Consider the following 20,279-nt stretch of genomic DNA (forward strand, 5'->3'; position numbering starts at 1 on the left):
CTTGATCTATGATCTAATTGAATATTTTCTATCGTGAGAGATTTCTGTAGCCTTTTTCTGGTTGCACCAGATCTGTATATTTTGGTGTGCTATTCGGCAGGACTGTTGCGAGATGCAGTATGTCGTACATGTGAGAGCGGGTAGCTGTCTGAATGATACATCCAACGTATCATGTGTGCTGTAGGCATGTATACTGTAGGCAGTGGGGAAAAGCTTTTTTTATTTTGTTTTATTTTGTTGGGGGGTTTTGTTTTATTTTAATTTCTAAAGCGGTGACTTAGTACTCTTACCTATATACAAATTGGATTTGAAACACTGAGGTCTAAAGTGTCGTTCACGTCCTCACTAAACTTGGAACAGAAGATACTATTCAAGAAACTGCTAAAGCATATAAAGATACAGCCTTTGTAAGTTCTCTTCTGTCCTCCACCCTGGTCTTCATTTGCTAATAGGGCTTTTGGGTGCTCCTTCTTCAAAATAAATGGATTTTCAGTGTTTCATGTAGATGGAAGTGTATCTCCTTGCTGGTAGGAGTGTTCTGACTGTTGCACAGGGAGGCGGTGAGGTTGTGTTTGTGCTAAATTATCAAATGGAAAGTCCAGGATGTCCCCTGCTCGCTTTCAGACAGTTTTACTTTCAGGGTTGGCAAATTATTTTTTGACTGCTAACTCACAAAGTGTCAACCTTTTATGGCAGCTACATCTGAGTGGGAAAATACTTGATAGGTTTTTATCATGGACAGGGAACTATTTTCCCTCAGAGAAAGACATTGTTAACTGGCATTCAAAGTGAACCTAACTTTAGCAGTCATGGTTGTGTTTTCTTCCTCAGGCTGCAAATGTGCACCAGGCTAGCTGAGTCCTCTAGGATCACCTGAAATCTTTGATCCCTTCTTAGCTTGGTCTTGAGGTGAACGTGGTTTAGTGAGTCAAAATAGGGCAGCCAGGATAGCATCCTGCAGGGAAGGGGAGATCTCCACCCAGGAATGGGTGTTCAGTGCGATTTTTTCCCATATGCTGGTTAACGACAGCATTTTGAGGTCCCTATTTGTAATTTAATTGCAAAAAGAAGCTGACTGGGAATTTTCACTGTAACAGAGGTATGACTAGATACTTCAAAGGTGAAAAATGGACTTCAAGGGCAGTTGTTAAAATCAACCTCATTGTTTGTCTAGAATATATCATTGACAGGGGTCTCCCTGCTTTTTCATTTTTCTCTAGGCTTTAATTACTGCTGTGTCTGACAAAATGTCCTATTTGCCATGGGGCGGGGGGCGGGGGGGCAAGAGTGTTGGCTGAGTTTACCTTCCAGTTGTCACTTCTTCAGCACTGGCTGAGGGCCTGCAGCACTCCTGTCTCCCTCTCTGAAGGCAGGCACTAATCTCAGAAAGGACTGAAGGACATTAAGTCCTATAATTTCTTTTGCTTGTGGGAATCACAGGCACATTCCAAGAGCTTTCTTGTTCAAGGATTTCTCCTGCCCCTGGTCAAAGCAGCAAAGCTTGAGATGCCATGCAGGAGCTGCACAGCTATGCAAGGAACTGAAGGTAGTTCTTCAGTGCTTGGCTGAGAGATTTCACAAGGGGCTGGTACTTCCTTCAGCTGAGAGAAGGGAAAAAAGTAGTGCCAGAGTGTGCTGGGAGCTTGCAGGTTAAATAGGATTTTGCAACTCAGGCTGCAGTTAAGGGGGGTTTGTGCATGGAACTGGCGAATGTAGGGCCATATTGACTATGCAGGAGATTTCACTCGTGTCCATATTAGACTTTCATGACTCAGCTGGCATTCCCTCTTCCTGCAATTCACATCAGTGTGAACAGGAGCACAATAGGCCGTAATTTCAAGTAATTTTCTTCCCTAAATACAAAAATTGTGTATGCTGCAATTAAAGCAAATTGCAATTTGAGACCAGCAAGAAACCTATGTTTTTTTTCCTGACCATGCGCAGCCACTGCAGTAGTGACAGGCCAAATGACCACAGAGCCGTAAAGCTGCTGTACACAGGTTGAAACCAGTCTCTGGTACTAAGCAGAATATAGCTGTAATTACTGCCTCTCGCAAGTGCCGGAGCAGCTGAGAGCAGCTCTGATGTCAGCACTGAACATTTTGTTTTGTGTGGAGAGCAGCAGCTTGTAATTAAAGTTTTTAGTTACTTGGCCAGCGTTTAGCATTGACGCCTGGCAGCTGCAAGCTTATAGATATTTCCCCCTCCACCCCCCTTATGGATGTCAAAGCAATTACTGAAGTAAAGGTGGATGTACGAGAGGAATGTGAACACATGGCTGGGTACTGGCAGTGGGATAGAGCTTCATACATTGATACTACTCCTGGGAGCCTGGCGCATGCTTTGCAGGCCAGGATTTCTCCACTGGTAGAACTCTGTTGAGGTCTGTGTGAATGTTGCATTAGTAAATGCTGCAGGCTTTATCCTGAGGCATGGATGGACAAAATGTGTGGTCCTGACTTGCAGAGGACTTCTAACTGCAAGTCCTCAGCTGTTTTCAAGGAGCAGTTGAGCTTCCACCTTGAAGATAGCTGTGGGGAAGGAGCAGTGCTTTTGGTTTGGTCTCTCTTTTTTTTTTTTTTTTCAGTAAGTTTCTGTCTTGAAAGGATTTACACTTGCCTGTTGCATTTCTAAAAGTAGTACCCACAAACAGGGATGATTCTGAAAAAGCTGCTTCAGTACTTTCCCAACACAAATTCTACAGCTTCTATTAATTGTATTAGACATATTTAAATTGTGGTCCACCTTGGAGAAATTATTTTGCTTTGTGTTGTCTTTGTAGGAGAGTCTCCAATCTCTACTGCAATATAAACAGTAAGAGGTAGGATAATTTCATGCTGAGGGGCAAGGGGAGGAGGGAAACAGCATGTCATGGTTAACAGATGTCTTCCTGGGTGATACTGCTAAAACCAGAATTCTTGCAGATTCTTAAATCTCTCTGGAATAAGAACTTTATCTACCAAAGAGAGCAGTAATTTCTTTGCTAGATTCTCGTGTCAACCAATGTATAGCCAGACTCATCACTGCCCCTCTGTCCTCGCAGTGTTCTTGCCAGCAGAAACAAACTCGTTCCACGCAGGAGGAAACTCACCCTGCAACAGGCATGGGTGAGGCTGACCCTGCATCCCTGCTTCTGTTCATAATACAGAAACACAGGAGCATGTTAGCTGGCTGCTGTGCACTGCCAAAACTTGCAGCAAAAGAAGAAAAGCCCGGACCGGTAGCATCTTGACTTTTAGTGACCCTTCTGTAATAACATCCCTGCAATATTCATCTATCTGTGCTTGGGTACTTAACTACCGTTTCAGTCTCTTGGTTTAATTATGCCAAATTAAATTGACATCTCTGCACTGCTAGCAAAAAAGCATGGTGCAACATGTCTGCAGTGCTCTTACAGTGGGCTCGCTGTCAGGCTGCGTTTGCCAGGACTAGGGTCGAGCACAGCCAGGCTGTGGTATTGCCCCCCAGTGTGATTTTAAATTAGAACTGCTTCCTGCCCTGGCTGTTTAGTCTAACAAAAGCCCTGCATGATGATACAGCGCATTCGGTGTCTTGCTCCCCCATTCTGCCTTTCATCAAGGTCAGGAGTATTCTGCTACAGCTGGTGTCCTTCAGTGCCATCACCATATTCTTTGAGCCACTTCCATAGTTGTAAATAAAGCATCTCCAGGCTGCTTTTTTATCAGCTGCTGACCTTGTACCCAAAAGCCTCAGGGAGCAGAGGATCACGGTGGTGGTATATAGCCCTTTTTAAACCCCGTGTTGTATGCACTTGATGACATATTTGGCTGAGACTTCAATAAACACATATTTCTTAACAATGACACACTGCATTAATTAAGAATTATTCAGTGTGTTAACTGTATAAAATAAACTGGCATCCTTCTGTGTACTTTAATTCAAAGAGGCAGTTGAGATTATTTGCTGTGTGAAATTCTGAATCTTTCAGTTTAAAATCCTTGAATGTTAATAACTTTCTAACAACTAGTCTTCCTTTTCCTTTTTTGGGGGTGGGGGTTTTTTGTTATGAAGAAAGAATCTTTCCCCTTTTTCTTCACTGTTTTGCTCTAGCAGGATTTCCCATATATATATATGCATCTTTAGCCATGAGTATATATATGCATTAGGTTACTGACAGTTTATAGCTGCATAGTTCACCTATGGTATGCATTAAGGTAGCTGGACAGTGTAGTCATTGACTTCTTTTTATTCTTCGTGTGGTTGAGAACTTACCATTGATCTACCCAGAGTCTCATAAAGGTTTCTGTCTGCTGTCTGTGAAGTAGATTTGTCAGATGGTACACCCTAATGACAGCAGAAGAGAGCCTTTCATTTCATTCACCTGCTTATTCTGATTTTATCCTTCTTAAGCAGGAGATGGAGGCATCCAAGGCTAGATCATCTTTTACTGGTAGAATGCCAAAGCAGGATTTATTTTCAACAATATTTCTTCTTGCCAGTCTTTCCAACCATTTCAGGCATCCTCCCTCCTCCCATATTTATGAAACTATATATACTGCTTTCCTATGAGAAAGCAGCTGCTTGAAAACACTTGTGAATAACACACATGCTAATCTCCGAGTTCAGAACTGCCAGCCATGCAAAAAGTGTGCAGAGTACAGACTTCAGCCGAAGCATTCATCAAGTTGTCCAGGCATCTGTCATTTACCATATATCAAGGCTTTGATTTGTCTTGTGTAACTTCCATCGCCAAACTAAAATATACATGCACAGATTTGTATACAGAGAAGGGGAACAGAGTTCATGAGGGAGTATTGCTAAATACTGAAGTACAGTGTGGCTCGTGCAAATAAGCTGTGAGAAACAAGACAGACGTTTCTGGATGACAGAAATTACAAACATTGGAAATTAGACTCTAGAGAGAGACAGCTGGGTAGTTCCCAGTGTCTTGCTTGTGTCTGACAGCTCTGGGAATGCTGAGTGCCTGCCTGGTAGGAAATAACATGTAGAGGAAAGCATGTTTGAATAGAAAAATGCTGTGCTCTTTTTAGGTAAATATTTGCAAACCCTTCATAAAATTTGGGGCATCAGTGTTGACCAGTGCTTCTACATAGGCAATACCAGAATTGTTCTGGACAGACAAAATCCACGCTGTTTACAGTCATGTCGTCTTTTCAACATAGCAGCTTGGTCTGGGAGTTGTGAGCAGCTAAGTGCGATGATATGGCCTAAAGCAGAGCAGAGAGCAGGCAGCAAAGGATGACGTTAGGTCAGAGCCCTCCCATGTCAGATCCCAGCTGGTCCTTGTGTGGGTCACTGGGCCACCCCAGAGGTTTCCTTTGTTCCATCCCACCTGGGCAGGGGCAGTGGTGGGGGTTGCTGCTCAGTGCCAAACCATTTGCAGGGTGTAGGAGGTGTCCCAGACAGGAGCAGGGTCAGGGACTGGGAATTCTATGAGTCTTGTGGGCGCTGTGCCCCAGCCGTGGTGTGACGGTGAGAGGGGTGCTCGGGTGCCTGGTCAGAAACAGTTAGAAGGGGTAACTGATTCGATCGCTCAGCTCACACTAATTCAGCGTTGCTTTTAAATTACTCAATAGAGGCTGCCTGCCTCTCTGGTGGGGCAGAATCCTACACAGACGCATTTCTGTAGGCACTAGCTAGGCAAACACCATCCCACTGCTCAGACAAAGTTAGGCTTCTGCAGCAGCTATAAAAAAAAAAAAAATTAAGGGGGGGAAAAAAACGAAGTTGCACAATTCCTTTTGAGAATAAGGGCAGTTGGCTGAGCTCTCCAGCATGGCACTGACAAGATGAGACAGCTGCCTTAGAGCCAGTGTGTTCAAACATGCTGCCATCATCCTGTTACATGAATCAAAACCAGCACACACCAGCTTTCAGCTGAATTTCATTATTGTGATTTATATTGTAGAGACTGTCTCACAGGAAACAGCAGCATTCGGAGATGGGGCGGGGGGGAGATTCTTATCAACAGGACAAAACTGACATATCTCTGTGATTAAAAATAGCTGTAACTCCTTGCCATTTTCAGTTCTAAGTTGTCTGCTTATTCTCAAGCCTCTTGAGTGCTTTGCTTTAAATAAAATTTAAAAAAATAGCTTTTCTCCTTCTAAAGAGAATTTATCTGAATTCTGACAAATCTCCCACAGGCTGGAGGAGTCCCAGGTAAAACCGACAGTGCCTGCAGAGTATCTGTGGGGAAAGATACCCCCCAGGGGCTGCTGCTCTGAGGCAGAGCCCAGGGCTCGCTTTCCCCCTCTGCAGTTACCCCTGGAGCTGAGGTCACACTGGCACCTACTTGTTAGAGGTGAAAGCAGCTGGAACTTGCTGTTGGCATACTCTCTGTGCAACCCTTTTGCTGAGTCTGAAGGGTGGTTGGGCCCTCCCTCGGCTGCAGTGCTGCCAAGTGGTTTGTCGTGCACACAAGGTTCATGCATGATTCCATCCTCCTTTGCAAAGGAAGACGATTACCTGGAGAGAGCCAGATGCCAGTCTTCCAGAAAAACCCATGATCACTTTGTGGGAGATAATTAAGATAAAACTAAGAAGCTCCATGGTAATACAAGAGGTAGTTAGGTTGGCAGTGACTCATGAAGTAAGATGTTTAGCTTTGCACAAGAGCACTGACCTCACTCTTTCTAGGGATGCCCAGGACAACCAAAAAATGCTGGTAGTAACTAAAATCGTTATGTGCTCGGTGTCTCTTGATTCTGTAAGAAAGAGCAGCATGGACTGATGTTCCTGTACTTTGAGTAGCAGATGGCACTGGTCTAAATTACGTTAGGTGGCTTGTTTCAGAAGTCCTCTTATAGCAGTACTAAGAGGAACTCTTAATAACACATAAACTCTCATTATATCTGTAAGCATCAGAAGCACCCAACTGCTGATGATCCTCTGGCAACAAAACCAAGGAGTAGGCAGACAGGCAGCAGCATCCTCGGGGAGGGAGAGGAGTAATTAGTGGGATTTTCATTCTTCTGCTTCAGAGGGCTGAGTCCTGCCAGGTGAGACAAAGCACATGCGAAGCTGTCTACAGCGAATTGCCATGGCTGCACGAGTTACATGCATATATCGTTCCAACCTCAGCAAGATTAAAGTCAGGCGGACCCACACATTCAGCTGAAGTTTTTCCTTCCAACCCCAACTAGGGCAAGATTTCTCCCTCTCTTTTTGTCTCTTCCTTTTATTCAGGCATGGTAGCGCGTTGTCTGCCTCAACATCAGGACAGCATATGAATTTTTTAACCTCAGTGACACTGCCCAGACCCGTGTTCGAGCTCATCCCTGCACATGCAGGGCAACAAGGGTGGCTGAAGGGGGTTGATGGGGCTTTCTCCTTTTTGATAATTTCTTATATCTGGCAGCTTTCCTTAATAGGACAGAATTTCCTTAATAATTTTTCGCCTTTGTTTTACCAAAATTTGAACCAGTGCTTCAATGTAACTGTGTTGGAGGGAGCTAGCAAATATTTATACTTAAGACAACAGCAGGAAACTGTTGTGCGTGACATGCCCAGCAGAATTGCCACCGGGACGTAGTGGGGAGCAATTTATCTGGACAGATAATGCTTCTCACAAGTCAGATAGCAGAGTAGCCCACATTTTAAAGCATGTATCTGACTGTAACAGCACACTGTGCAAGAGCTGATGTCTCCCTCTTCAGTATGCTTACCTCAAATACTGTTGTGCACTACTTAGGGGAAAAACATACTTTGCTTTCTCTTAAATTCCTGTATTTATCCATTATTTCAGTCTCTAGCTGCTAAATAAAGTGCAGAGAATGTTAGGTGTGTTTTGCTCCCCTTGATGTTCTTGGCTGGATCAGAAATGAGCATGACCAGATAAGAGTTGTCTGATTGCTCTCTAGAGCCATTACACTCCTCCCCAAGCTCCTCTGTTTTAATTATTGAGAAGAAAAAAAAAAAACTGCAAGCATATGCAGTCAGTCTTTTCAGCTATCTTAGATTCCTGTGAGGATATAATACAGCAAGGCTCCATATTCTATAAAGGCATAACATATGAAAAATGTTTTTCGTGTCTCTTTTCCACCTCTTGTTTAACGTTAACACCCCTTTGCCATAATATAAGTTAATCATAAACAGAAATCAGAAGGGAAAAATTATTTTATTGGAAGGAGAATGCACTGCACTGCAGAGTGCTGCTTCCCCACTGCCTGCGCTTGAAGCTGGCTGAGAGCTGGATGCCTGGGTACCAGGTTGTCCCCTGGCTGTCCTAGGGCTCCTCTCTGCTTCTGTCCAAGAGGCAGAACAGCCAAAGGTGGAAAGAAAATTGGCACAACCCCTAAAAGAAGGTTAATTTGTTCAGCTGATAGATCTTGGCCAGTTGAGTGATGACAGAGGATTTGGGCAAAACGTTTCTGAGCAAAGACTGAAGACCCATAGATGTGAGCACTGGCATTGCAGTACAGGCCGGGAGAGCCCTCTGCTACTGGGGGAAATTATTTTGGTTGTAACAAAAAGGAATAGAAATCTCGATGTAAGGAAAATAAACTACACTTTGAATGTTGTCCTAACTCAACATTCATCTGCACCTACTGTGAAACTTAGGACAGCATTTCTGTCTTGCTTTCTGTGACGTTACCTGCCATATAGGCTCATTACCTATTTTATCACAAAGACGTGCTGTGGCAGTCAAGAATTTGTACCAGCTGTTCCTTTGAAGAGAAAAACTCACAATATTTCTGAGAACCATATGGAAATATGCACACAAAATCTAGTCATCGAATCAGTTATTGTGATAATTTATTTTGATTTAACAAGACTTCTCAGCCAGGTTTTATCCACCCAAATTTAACTTAAACCCATTTTCAACGATACTTGAAGGATCCTAATCAGGTATGTGTTGTTCAGGGTTCATGCTGAACCATCACCTCCAATTTCAGGCCACTCGTTCTGATGGAGCAGTCACAAACAGTTTACTTAATTCAGACTGAATTTTCCCCTCCGCCAAAAGCAATGGGACTGACTGGTACTTGTTCGGTATTCCTTGCCTTTGGGAATTGAGTCATCTTGTTTGTAACAAACTAAAAGAGTAATTGTTTCTTGACTATGCGTTACAGACCACAGTCATAGATTACGTGAAGCCATCAGATCTTAAGAAAGACATGAATGAAACCTTTAAGGAGAAGTTCCCTCACATCAAGTTAACCCTCAGTAAAATAAGAAGGTACGTTGCAGAGCTTGGTGGGGCTGCAACTTGATGCAGCTGTCTCACGTGTCGGTGCAGTTGCTGTTGTACATGAGGGAAAGCACAGCACTGATCAGTCTTCCAGGAGCAGTGACCGGCAGAGGTGCGGAATAAGTCAGATGATTGCTTTGATTAGTGGACTGAGTAAACAAGATAGGGGAATGTACAAACATGTACCAGTCAGGTGTCAAATGCAGCATCTAATGGGATGAGGGTGCAAGCTAGGCATGCACTATAGTAAAAGATCCAGAACAGTCACACAAAAAACTCTCCAAGTTCATGGCACTTAACTTAAAAAGAGGCTGAGAAATGCTGACTTTTGTGCCTTGTCCCGAGAGCATGGCCAGAATCAAAATGAGCGGTCAGCTTCACAGCAGAGTTGTACTGTTTCATCGCTGTTTGCAGTGTACCCAGCTAGACATCATCACTTCACTGAAATAATGATAATTTCATTGGACCAAAGTGGCCACGAGGACACTGAGTCACGTTGCTCTGTAACCAGAGAATACTGCAGTACATCGAGCACTGCCCTACTGCAATACCATCTTTACTGATGGTTTGGATCTGACTGGCCATAACCAGCAGCAAAGCTGCCTACAGAGCACAAGCAGTCAGGCTGTTGTTGCTAAAGTGTGTGCAGCTTAAGGCTTCTGATGATATATTGTTACTCAAACTGTCAGGGCTTTTCAAATGCTTTTATAGTTTGACACAAGTATCTGTTGGGGGCAATGAGGAGGAAGGGTGAGGTCAAAATGCTCTGTGAAACGTCCCCAAAACAGAGCATAAAGGTATCTGCCGAGTAAACTACGTTTTCCTTTTCCCCTTCATTTGACTAAGCAGGAATCCCTGAAGGGGTGACTCAGAGCGTAATGAGAAATGCTTTAAAATGCAGTTCACAGCATACTTGTCTGGTCTCTTTACTCAGCTTGAAGAGAGAAATGCGCAAGCTTGCTCAAGAAGAATGTGGTTTTGAAGAGCCCACCGTGGCCATGGCCTTTGTCTACTTTGAGAAGCTCGCTCTAAAGGGGAAGCTGAACAAGCAGAATAGAAAGCTTTGTGCTGGAGCCTGTGTCCTTTTAGCAGCCAAAATTGGCAGTGACCTCAGAAAACATGAAGTCAAGCATCTTATAGATGTACGTATCCATAGGTTTCCAGTGTTCCTTTCACATGAAGTGCCAGCGCGTGGTCTGTGCCAGCCTCCTTGTCAGCAGTCATGCTCTCCTCTAGGTTTCCAGCCAGCTGAATACCTTTTTTTGGTTTACATTTACGTGGAAGTAGTAGTGATCAGTGTCATTCTAGAGGTGTGGGAAGCTCATCTGATGTTATCAGACCCTAGTGTCAGATACTGTGAGGTCTGAGGTATCTGACCACCATTTTGTCAATACAAGTCAAAAGTTAACCCCCAGGATTTTTCTTTAAATTACATTCTAAAGAGTGTAAATGAAAACTCTCCTCTGAGAGGTAAATGCAGGTACTAATTTCAGAGAGAGTCTAACAGTGACCAACTTTATTTCTTTCAAGTTAAGGTCTGGGGCAAGAATACCTAAAGAATTGTTCCCATTAGAACACTACTCCAGCTGTAGAGTAAAGTGTTTGGTCCTCCACCCACGCTGTGTGAAAGAGTTAACAAAGGGGGGTGTTACTCCATAATCCTCTGCATTGTTAGTTAGGAGAGGCATGTCTTCCATTACGCAAGTGATACTGACGTTTGCCTGAAGTGAGGAGTTGCCTCTTCCTGCAGTGCTGATCATGCACTGTGATCATTAGAAGACATATCTGCTGGAGACGGAATGAATGAAATTACAAACATTTCAGAAATAGCACAATTGGCTGAGGTTTGTAAGTTCACCTTCACAGTAAGGAATTACTAGCTGCAGTTCATCCTGCTAGTTCATTCTCTGAACCTAGAGCCATCGAGTCCATCATGCCCAAGGTTTCCTGACAGGAGCATGTGTGTTTTAAATAGTGTAATCTCTAAGAAAGCACTAGAAGATCAAATCCGTATTCACAAAGTCATTTTTTTTTTTTCCACTCTTGGTTGTCATTGCAGAAACTGGAAGAGAAGTTCCGGCTGAACAGGCGAGAGCTGATCGCCTTTGAGTTCCCAGTGCTGGTGGCCTTGGAGTTTGCTCTCCACCTTCCTGAGCACGAAGTGATGCCGCACTACAGACGCTTGGTGCAGAACTCCTAGCGCTGGCTGCCCTGCGGGAAAGGGGCTCATGACTGTTCCCGCTTGGCTCTCCTGAGCCGCAGTTACTACTGGAAATGCAAAATCAGACTCCTAACACTTCGCTTTCTCTCCCCAAAACAGTTTTTCCAGCAACATATAGGAAACACTGCATCAACATGAGACTCTCAGCTTTGACAAATTTATGTATCATTACTTTCTCAAAGCAGGTGAAGACTGAACTGTTGGTAAATGGTGAACGTGCTGTAACTGGGTGGTGACTGACCCTACCTGTGGGAACTACAGATATAGAAGTAGGCAAAAATTTGAAGGGCAGCCTCCATGACCACCCCTTTCTCCATCACACAAACCATGGAAGCCCACGAGTGCATTCTCATAATGCTTTTTCTACAGACCTGCTGCAACTTCTGAAAGGACTTCTTAATGTGAAAAAGCTTTTAAAGAGGCTATCTTCACTGTGTCAAAAAGAATGTGCCAATCTATTTTTGTATCAGCAATTGAAAGTGCACTTTTTCCTGTGGGGTGTTTGTGTGTGTATCTGTGTGTGTGCGCGTGTGCGACACCGAACTGATCTCGGTTCAGGTGGTTGGCTTAGCTGTTCCCGAGTGTATCAGTAACTGATTGCAAGATCAAGGTGACCTTACGTGTTTACTTCTTCAAAAACACAACTACTGGAAAAGTGGTAAATGGGATTCGTTTTTGGATACTCGTTTTTTTTTATTATTCTCTTATCTTTTCAGCATTGTACCTTTGAAAGGATTACACTACTACTACTAAGAGAGAAGGATCAGCAACTGATCTTGAGTGTTCAGTCATGTTTGTGATAAAGATGAAAGCATTAGTATGAGATTTCCATGTCATGTTTTTTAAAAATATCTTGTGTTAAGCCACACGCATATTTTTAACCTTCGCACTTTTCCCACTGTGGAGATACCAGACTTGCACTCTGTAGTGTTGTATTTCTGTGCTCTATGTTAGAGTGCATAATAAGCACATTTATTGTGCTATATCTTAAAACAGTGTTTTATTAAAAAAAACAAACAAACAAAAGAGTAGGGCTCAGCAGTATAACAGGTGTCTTAAGGCTCCAACAGATGGGGCAACCAGCTATCATTAAAGTTTCAGGTTTTTAACTAGAATTGACTGTGCCCATTTTAGCTAGAATTGACTAAAATCAGAGCCCATTGAAGTTAATGGTCTTGTTCCTTCAGACATTTCAGTACTGGAGTTTCACAGTAAAACTTCTTGCAGCTTCCCTGATTCTGACTGGCCACCCAGAAAGCTGGAGGGTTTCATCCAAGCTCCCCGATGCTCCATACACACTAAGCTACTGCCGTGCTTCAGTTGTTGTTAACCTGGTGTGACTACGCCCCTGCCCAATCTTCTCCTGTGCTGGTTTGCTTAACCAGCCTTGCCCTCGACATGCCCCAGACAGATCTGGCAATTCAAATCCTTACAGTTATGGGATTTATTTTAAAAAATTAAAATCTCACACATGAGGTTTTGGCTGAAATCTTAAGTTCGGGAGTACTTGCTCAGTATGGAGAGGGCTTGTGAGCAGAACACAGGCATGCTAGAGGATGTAAACACATGAATGCTTGCTTTCTTTCACTCTTACTTTAATCAGTCTTACTATTTCCTTCACCTAGGCCAGGAGACATCCAGTTTCTTTACCAGCTTTGACTTCTTTAAATTCTGGTATGAAAACCGCCTGCGTGCGATTGCTCTGTACGATCTGTAAAGGTTACACGTCAGGACAAATGGGAATTTGCTGTTGCTCTGCCTCCATTTTAAGGGAGAGGGTGACACTGCTAGCTTACAGTTATTAACTACTAATTTCTTACCTAATTACTGATACAGCTACATTCCAACAGGATTGGGGAGGAGGGAGTACAGAGAAAAGGGTGCCCCTGTCTCTCTGGTGCAGTGCCCCATGCCGCTGCAACCCATGCATCACTCGGCCAGCTGTGGAGCGTTCCTGCTCCCTCCCACTCCTCCCAGCCCCCACGCAGCCAAGGAACAGAGGAGCCAAGAGCCTGGAGCATGCCTAAAGCCTGCAGCTGCCCTGCCAGTTTATTCAGTCCAAAAAGGCAGTGTAGTGTCGACCTACAACCAAAACGGTCTGCGGGTCTCTGAGGAGGACTCCCATCCTTGGCTGCGTCCCTTTCCGCTGAAATCATATATTTACGTTCAAGATTTGCTTCTGATTGCAGAGAATCTGTTTCTAATAGTGACCACTCAAGGCTAAGCAGAAGCTTTACGTTTCTGTAAAGGCTTCTACCTTTTGCTTTTGAGTCTGATTTTTCTTTATGTTGCTTTATAATATTGCAGGGGAAAAGCAAATTGTGATTGCAAGATGCAGACTAAAGAATGACAGTTTTGCAGTGGTCTTTAGAGATGCTGTTGAATCACACTGTCACTTCTTTTGTCTTCTGTGCTGCTACCCAACCCTGACCTACAGTTTACACAGATTTCTGGGATGAAATCTGATTGCTGGAGACTTTCTGCTTTTCACTGTTGTTCTTACTGTTGTTTTGGGGGTGGGAAAGGGCTTCAGAGTGATGTTCAGTTACAGTTTGAATGTGGAATAAACACTTAAGATGGTGATGATGTTGCACTGTTCACTTAGGAACGTTTATAAAGCCATATGACGCTAGATCTCAGAGCACAAAGCTTGGTCGGTACAATTACAGCTAGGACAACAGGCAGGATTTGCCCCCACCTTTTTTCCCCAACCCTGGGAAAATTCAGGCTGAAGTGGTAGAGGAAATGTATACCAAACAAAAAATCATGTTGATTGTTTTCCTTTGTCTTACATGGTAATGAGTATTGATTTACAAATGATTTTAGATTCAACTTCAAATAGTTTGGGAAAATAATCCATTCCATATCACTTGTTCTGTTTTGAAATTATATACCACACACTCTACCATGCAGAGTTTATTCCTTTTCTAATAAAATAAGTAAAAGTTTAATAAAACTTGAAAAATCCAGACTCTTTTCCCAGTGACAGTATGTAAAATTATTCTGTTCTCTTATCTGTATGTGTCAAATAATAGTTTTGGTTTTGTCTTTCTCTGGGACATAAAGCTGCTTATTAATAAGGGCCATCATCATCTCCTGGCATTTCATCTCACTGCAGAGCACTCACTTCCAGGATCTTTCCTCCAGCTAAGATCTTCATCTTCTTCCCCAAGTTTGTTGGTTTTTTTAAGCCCTTCTTTTTGGCACCAGCTCCTGCCTGCTGGAGCTGTTAGGCCCTGGTTCTCTTAGTCCAAATCAGACGGTGTGCAGAAGGACAAGGCATAAGCTGTCTCTGTAGCCTCATGACCCCTTGTTCACTGGAGGGCTTGGAATATGCCACTGTCGTCCAGGTGGTAGAAAAATTGGCCCCTGTACTAGCTGGTAGTTCGCAAGCAGCCACTGCCACTTGGGAGGTTCAGAGTTCAGTTTTGGACATTCGTGCACACACACACCCTGTTACCCACCATCTATTCACATACAAGCTATTTTCTTCCACCTATGACACCCCCTAACTCCAACAGCTATCTAGGTGGTCTCACCAAATTAACATTCATTTATTTGAATTTTCATTCCACGTTAATAAGCTCTGCAAAGGTTTTGGCTCTGTATCTCCACCCATCACTGGTTTCTCTAGAGACCCTCAGCTGTAAATCATAATTGTTGCAATATGAAGGTTAGCTGGATTTACACAGACTCCAGAACATTGAAATATACAGAAAAAATATTTTACTAATTGTTTTCCAGAACCTCTCACTGATGGGCAGCGGCTTCTTTGGAAGAGTTTTTAACAGCTTTAAACCAGTAGAACTTCAGCTAATTGCTCCAGCCTCCAAGGAGTAGTTTGTTAGGAGATAATAGCACCGTCCCACAATGTTAAAGGCTCTTGGCACCAGGCCCTACATTAAACATTTGGGGGAAAAAAAAAGTACAAGTAGTTTAGTGAGGTTAGAGACTGAACAATCACTGCAACAATGCCAACATCACTAGCTGAGACTGAAATCTGTCCCAGGCTCCACCTTTGGGGAGGAGGGAAGGAGTGTGGGAGGCAGATTTGAACTCAATTTTGTCATCTTCCATTGTAAACTTTGTAGTGAAGGGGAGGAAAAAAGAATCTTCAGGTGCATCCCTTCAAAGAAAGTCGCCTTGCTGAAATCTGTTCCTTCCCACCCACTTCACCGTGAGCCCATACAGCCAGAGAATCCTTGCCTCAGCCTGAAACTTGCTGGTCTGGGTATGCTCGGAGGATAGCTTTTCCATCACTAAAAAATTCTTGCCCAGACCCCAACAGCAAATACCAGGACTGACAGTGGCAGGAGAAGCAATGCTCATGGTGTGCTCCTGGGAAAGAGCGTTACCTGTGATCCAAAAATGGCCTGTATACCTTCAAAGCAAGGCAGGGGGGGACCAAGCAGTTACTGCTGATAAGCATCAAACACTTTCTTACCTTAGGGAAAGTTAAATATTGGCTACTATCAGAAGTGATTTTGCCCTTTCTACACATTCCTCTATCCTGTCATACTCCCCCCGCCTCCCCCCTTTCCATAATCTTGCTGAGCAGCATCTTAGTCCAGCGAGGACCCTTGCCTCTGCTACACCGCTTAGAGAGATGCTTCAGGACTCAATTCCTCAAACCAGAAGCAGTGTTCCAGTTTGCAGTCAAATCTTGTTGGTGACTATAACTTTTTGAAAGTATTCCATCTAACCTGAAACTGAAATCTCCCCTATGGGAATGCTGAGACTGAGGGGTCCTCAGTAGCAGCTGCTATGAAAGGGAAAGGAGAGGCAAGGAAATAATCCTCTTCCAAGAGCTTCCAAGTTCAGTGCAGAGTTGTCTTGGCTAACATCAGTGGGTACGTCCAACGAGGAAGAAGCTGTGCAGGCCAGGTTTTCAGAACCACCAACACAAGACCTAAACTCTCCTCATTTTTCAATTCATCAACATCCATAAGTAAGCTTTTAGATGCTTGCCTCCTTCCAAGCACATACAGACACAAAGGGCACGTTTCCCTCTCCCCCATTGTTTCCCTCTAGCAACAGCTGGGGAGTTTTTACTTTGAGAGTTGACAGGGAGTGCAAGAGGCTGAAGATGCATAAGGGTTTATTCACAAACCAGTATTCAATCCCCTCTGTTCACACACTGGTTTATCAGGAGTGGATTCCGTTCATGGATTTAGGAGAGAGAATATTGGCATTTTCTTTCTGGATGTTAGACTGAGTTATAGCCAAGCTTTTCTTCAGCACCTCTAGAGGCTGGAGCCTTGCAGCAAGGAGAGGTTGGGAGACATCTGGACTACCTCAAGCTACCTGTTTCTCTGTTGCCTCACCAGTTGTTGATGTTGCCTACATGGATGCACTGTGCTGGGTTTTTACAAAGGACAGAGGCATTGTGTTACAGTACGAGAACAGCAAGCTCAGCATCAGCTTTTAGTCTCTCACATCAGAAGACAAAAGGGTCCCCATTGTGGTCTGTAAATTTCTGCCCATCTGTTTGCACAATAGGTGCCCCTGGGAATGCACAAGTCTTAGCTCTTTCTCCTTCTCTTTCACTTAGCCAGTCATCACATACATACACACAAATTAAAGGAACTAGCAGGTAAGAAGACAAATCTCGACGTACTTATAAAATGCTTAAAAAGAAGAGCAAGCTTACCAAATGGTAGGTACAAGTGAGGTGTTACATGCTGGCCTGCTGCCCCCTTGACAGAAGCACACGTGGCAGTGCCCGGCTGGTAAAGCAGCACACACGTGACAGCCCCTGCCATCCCTCCACACTTCAACATAGTCTCAACTAAAGAGCGACTCTAGATGAGGAGGGAAGATAACGCACCAGAAACAGTCAGAGGAACTGCAGAACTGAACAGTCCAACACGTGGTATGAAGGGGTGAGAAACAGCTCATGAAGTTGTAAGTATGCAGAAAACAACGGGAATCTGCGATTTCCACCAGCATTATCTGCTGGCAACCCAAGAAGCCTGACGACTGTACTTTATTTTTTTGTTAAAGATAAAAACTAATGTAGAAACATAGTAGCTCTAAAGTTTTAACAAGACAGAAAAAGATTGTTTTATTTCTAACCTGCTTTTATCCTACTCAGAGCAAAACGGACCTAACCATGACCATCCAAGTAGGATTAAAAGTCTCCACAGTCCCTCCCCAGCTGCCAGCGGCTGGATGTCCCTGCAGTACAACACACATGTGAACACCTCTAACCAAAGGCCAGAACCTCAGATGCCTTCCTCCCATCATCCCTTATCAGTGGTTGAGCATGCAGCCTGTGAGGTGATCAGCACCTGTCAATTAACGGCCAGGTACTGTCCTTTTTAATGGGGAACTCTCTTCAGTTCAGGGCAGGAGCACACAGTGGGCATGGTTACCACCTGTATACATTGGCTGCATGTTGGGGTAGGACCTGGCTGTGCACCCACCTTTAAAGGGAAACCCACAGCATTGGCAAGAAGGAAGGCAAGGGGCTGTCACCACAATTGTCCGTGTGAGCATCCCTACAGAAAAAGGGAGAACTGAGGCATGTCAAAGACGTGCCCACCTAAAGAAAGGAGAATTGAAGCAATGACTCGTCTTATCATCATCTTCATCTTTCTCTATCTTTTCTTAAGGAAAGGACCTCTCTTCTCCCACCAACTCTGAGAGGAGTAGAAGTGCGCTGAACAGCATGGGTGAAATGTAATCATCAGCAACCTTCCTTCTGTCCTCAAGGCCAAAGTGAGCTATTCAAAGAGGGCCAGTTCTGGCCTTTGACCTCACATGATGCAACCCACAAACTAACTGCACTTAACTTAGCTCTTCATGGTGCACAAGCATTTGAACTAACTATCTAACCATGATTTAGACTTCAGGTGGACAGAGTCCAACTCATTTCCAAACAGTAGGTTGTTCAATTTCAGTCTCTTGTGAGCATTTTTTTTTCTAGACAAAACTAGACCCACTCAAGCTTATAAGCAATCCCAGGGCATTTACATGCATCATTTTCAGAAGCACAGCATGCTTTGAAAGCTCAATATTTCATGCCTTCTTCGGGAGTGACATCTTCTCAGATACTTTGTCCTCCAGTGAGCATCAGAGACTGGGTGCCAATCAGCATTTCCATGGGCAAAGGTTACAGTGCGCACAAAGCCCACACCAGACCGGTGAAGTCCTCATTTCTCATGACAGCCTGAGAGCTTCCTCCATGTCTTCTGAATCCAAGACTCTTCAAGCTGTCCTTTGCCTTCCAGAGTGACCTGTGCATCTTCTTATTTCTATATACATTGGAGCTGAACTGAAACAACAATCTGTACAACTGGTCCGGAACCCAATCGTTCGTTTCCTCTAACCCAAGAACTATCGTGCTGAGGTAGACCTCTACCAGTCAGTGGCGCACAGGAGGCACTGCGTTTAGATGTACTCGCTAAGGAACATTTCAGATATCACTGTTTAAATTATGGAACATGTAGATGCTCCTCTTTCACTCCTGCTGCTTAGGTGTCTTTTTTAATTTTTCTTTTTTCCTCTTTTGGTTCACCTTTTATTATTTCAATAAACACAAAGAGAAACAGAAAGAAGCTGGTGCCGTGCTGGCAGACTCCACCCTGTGTCTGATTTTTTTTAGAAGCCTGCTGTGTCCATTAATGGAAAATTGGACTCTCTTCAAGCTGTGATGTGTCCATGGACAGGAAAACGGAAAGTCTCACATTAAAGCTGCAGGGGGGCAGGAAGAATAATATCCGGTGAATGTAATTGATGGTGGCAGCACAGTTACCATGCAAAAATATCAAAGAAATGGCAGTCTGTGACCTAAAGCAGATCCTTAGTTAGTTAGGATGATAAAGGAGGGTAGCATGAAAGTCTGCAAGGCCACAGAGCTGAGAAATTAAAACACTCTTCACCAACAGGAAGTTCAGACACTTTGAAAAAATTGGTCTTTTGAATATATATGATAGGACATCTATAACTGTGACGTCAAACTGGCTAACCATCCAGGTTAATCTCTCCCTAGTTTCCTAAAGCACTGAGACATGTCTGATACTTGACCAGAGCCTCCTCTGCTCACTTACGTACTCACCACAAGGTCTGAGGAAGTGGTAGGAGTCTCAGGGACATCATTCTGTGGTTCCATTGAAATAAGCAGCTGAGCAGAGTGAGGAATCATAGTAGAAGCCTTTACTGAAGACCTGATTAGACATTGGAGAAGCCCATCAAAGCACATGGAAACCCATCTACACCTGGATTGCCACTGTCTACAGAGCAGAAGCCAGTAGATTAATAGACTTTTTGAAGCACAGCTGAACTTAGATCCTAGCAAGATCCTTTAGGGGGAAATTAGATAAATAAGCTGGAAATATAAGCAGAATTGCTGCTCCTAAACCTACTGTTCGATTTAATAACAACACTGTCTTCATATTTTTTTTTTTTCAGTTAACAGTGTGGCAAGTAAGAGAAATATTTGGGTTTTAGCATAGCTGTAACTATGGTTATTTATATAAGACTGCTATAGAATATAAGAGGACAAGAAACCACTATGATGATATAGAAACTTACTGGATTCTGTACCAAAACCCCCCAAACCTCCAAAAAGGTAAAGAATGCTCCAGCTGAAATGTCATGCCATGGCCTTACTGTATTTTTTGTTTTTAAACCATCACATGGAAAATAATGATAGAATTCTATAGCATGAATATATTTTTGGAGTGGTGTGATGGGTTGGCAGAAGATCTCCTTTTTAGGAGAATTTGCTTTAACTATCCAATTGTATTCCCTGCCATGTGACATCAGCTGCATCTCCAGTTTTTTCATTGGTTAACAGTTTTCGCGGGTCTGTTTGTTTGATTTTCGCGCCGTTGCTGCTTTAAAAAGCCGCGCTGCATCCACGAGTCAGTCTTTCTGCGC

General features: G+C 43.6%; 1 protein-coding gene across 1 annotated transcript in view; it reads left to right on the plus strand.

The window, feature by feature from the left end:
- The window catches only part of CABLES1 (Cdk5 and Abl enzyme substrate 1), a 33,378-nt gene extending 21,362 nt beyond the window's left edge, over positions 1-12,016 (plus strand). The window contains exons 7-9 of the mRNA XM_010132002.1: positions 9,057-9,163; positions 10,110-10,317; positions 11,235-12,016. Coding sequence (XP_010130304.1) covers positions 9,057-9,163; positions 10,110-10,317; positions 11,235-11,375 — 456 coding nt within the window. The 3' untranslated portion in view covers positions 11,376-12,016. The remainder of the gene's footprint in view (positions 1-9,056; positions 9,164-10,109; positions 10,318-11,234) is intronic.
- Positions 12,017-20,279: the final 8,263 nt, after the last annotated feature.

The sequence above is a fragment of the Buceros rhinoceros genome, unplaced genomic scaffold (assembly GCF_000710305.1).
Source record: "Buceros rhinoceros silvestris isolate BGI_N320 unplaced genomic scaffold, ASM71030v1 scaffold7892, whole genome shotgun sequence".
Lineage (NCBI taxonomy): Eukaryota > Metazoa > Chordata > Aves > Bucerotiformes > Bucerotidae > Buceros > Buceros rhinoceros.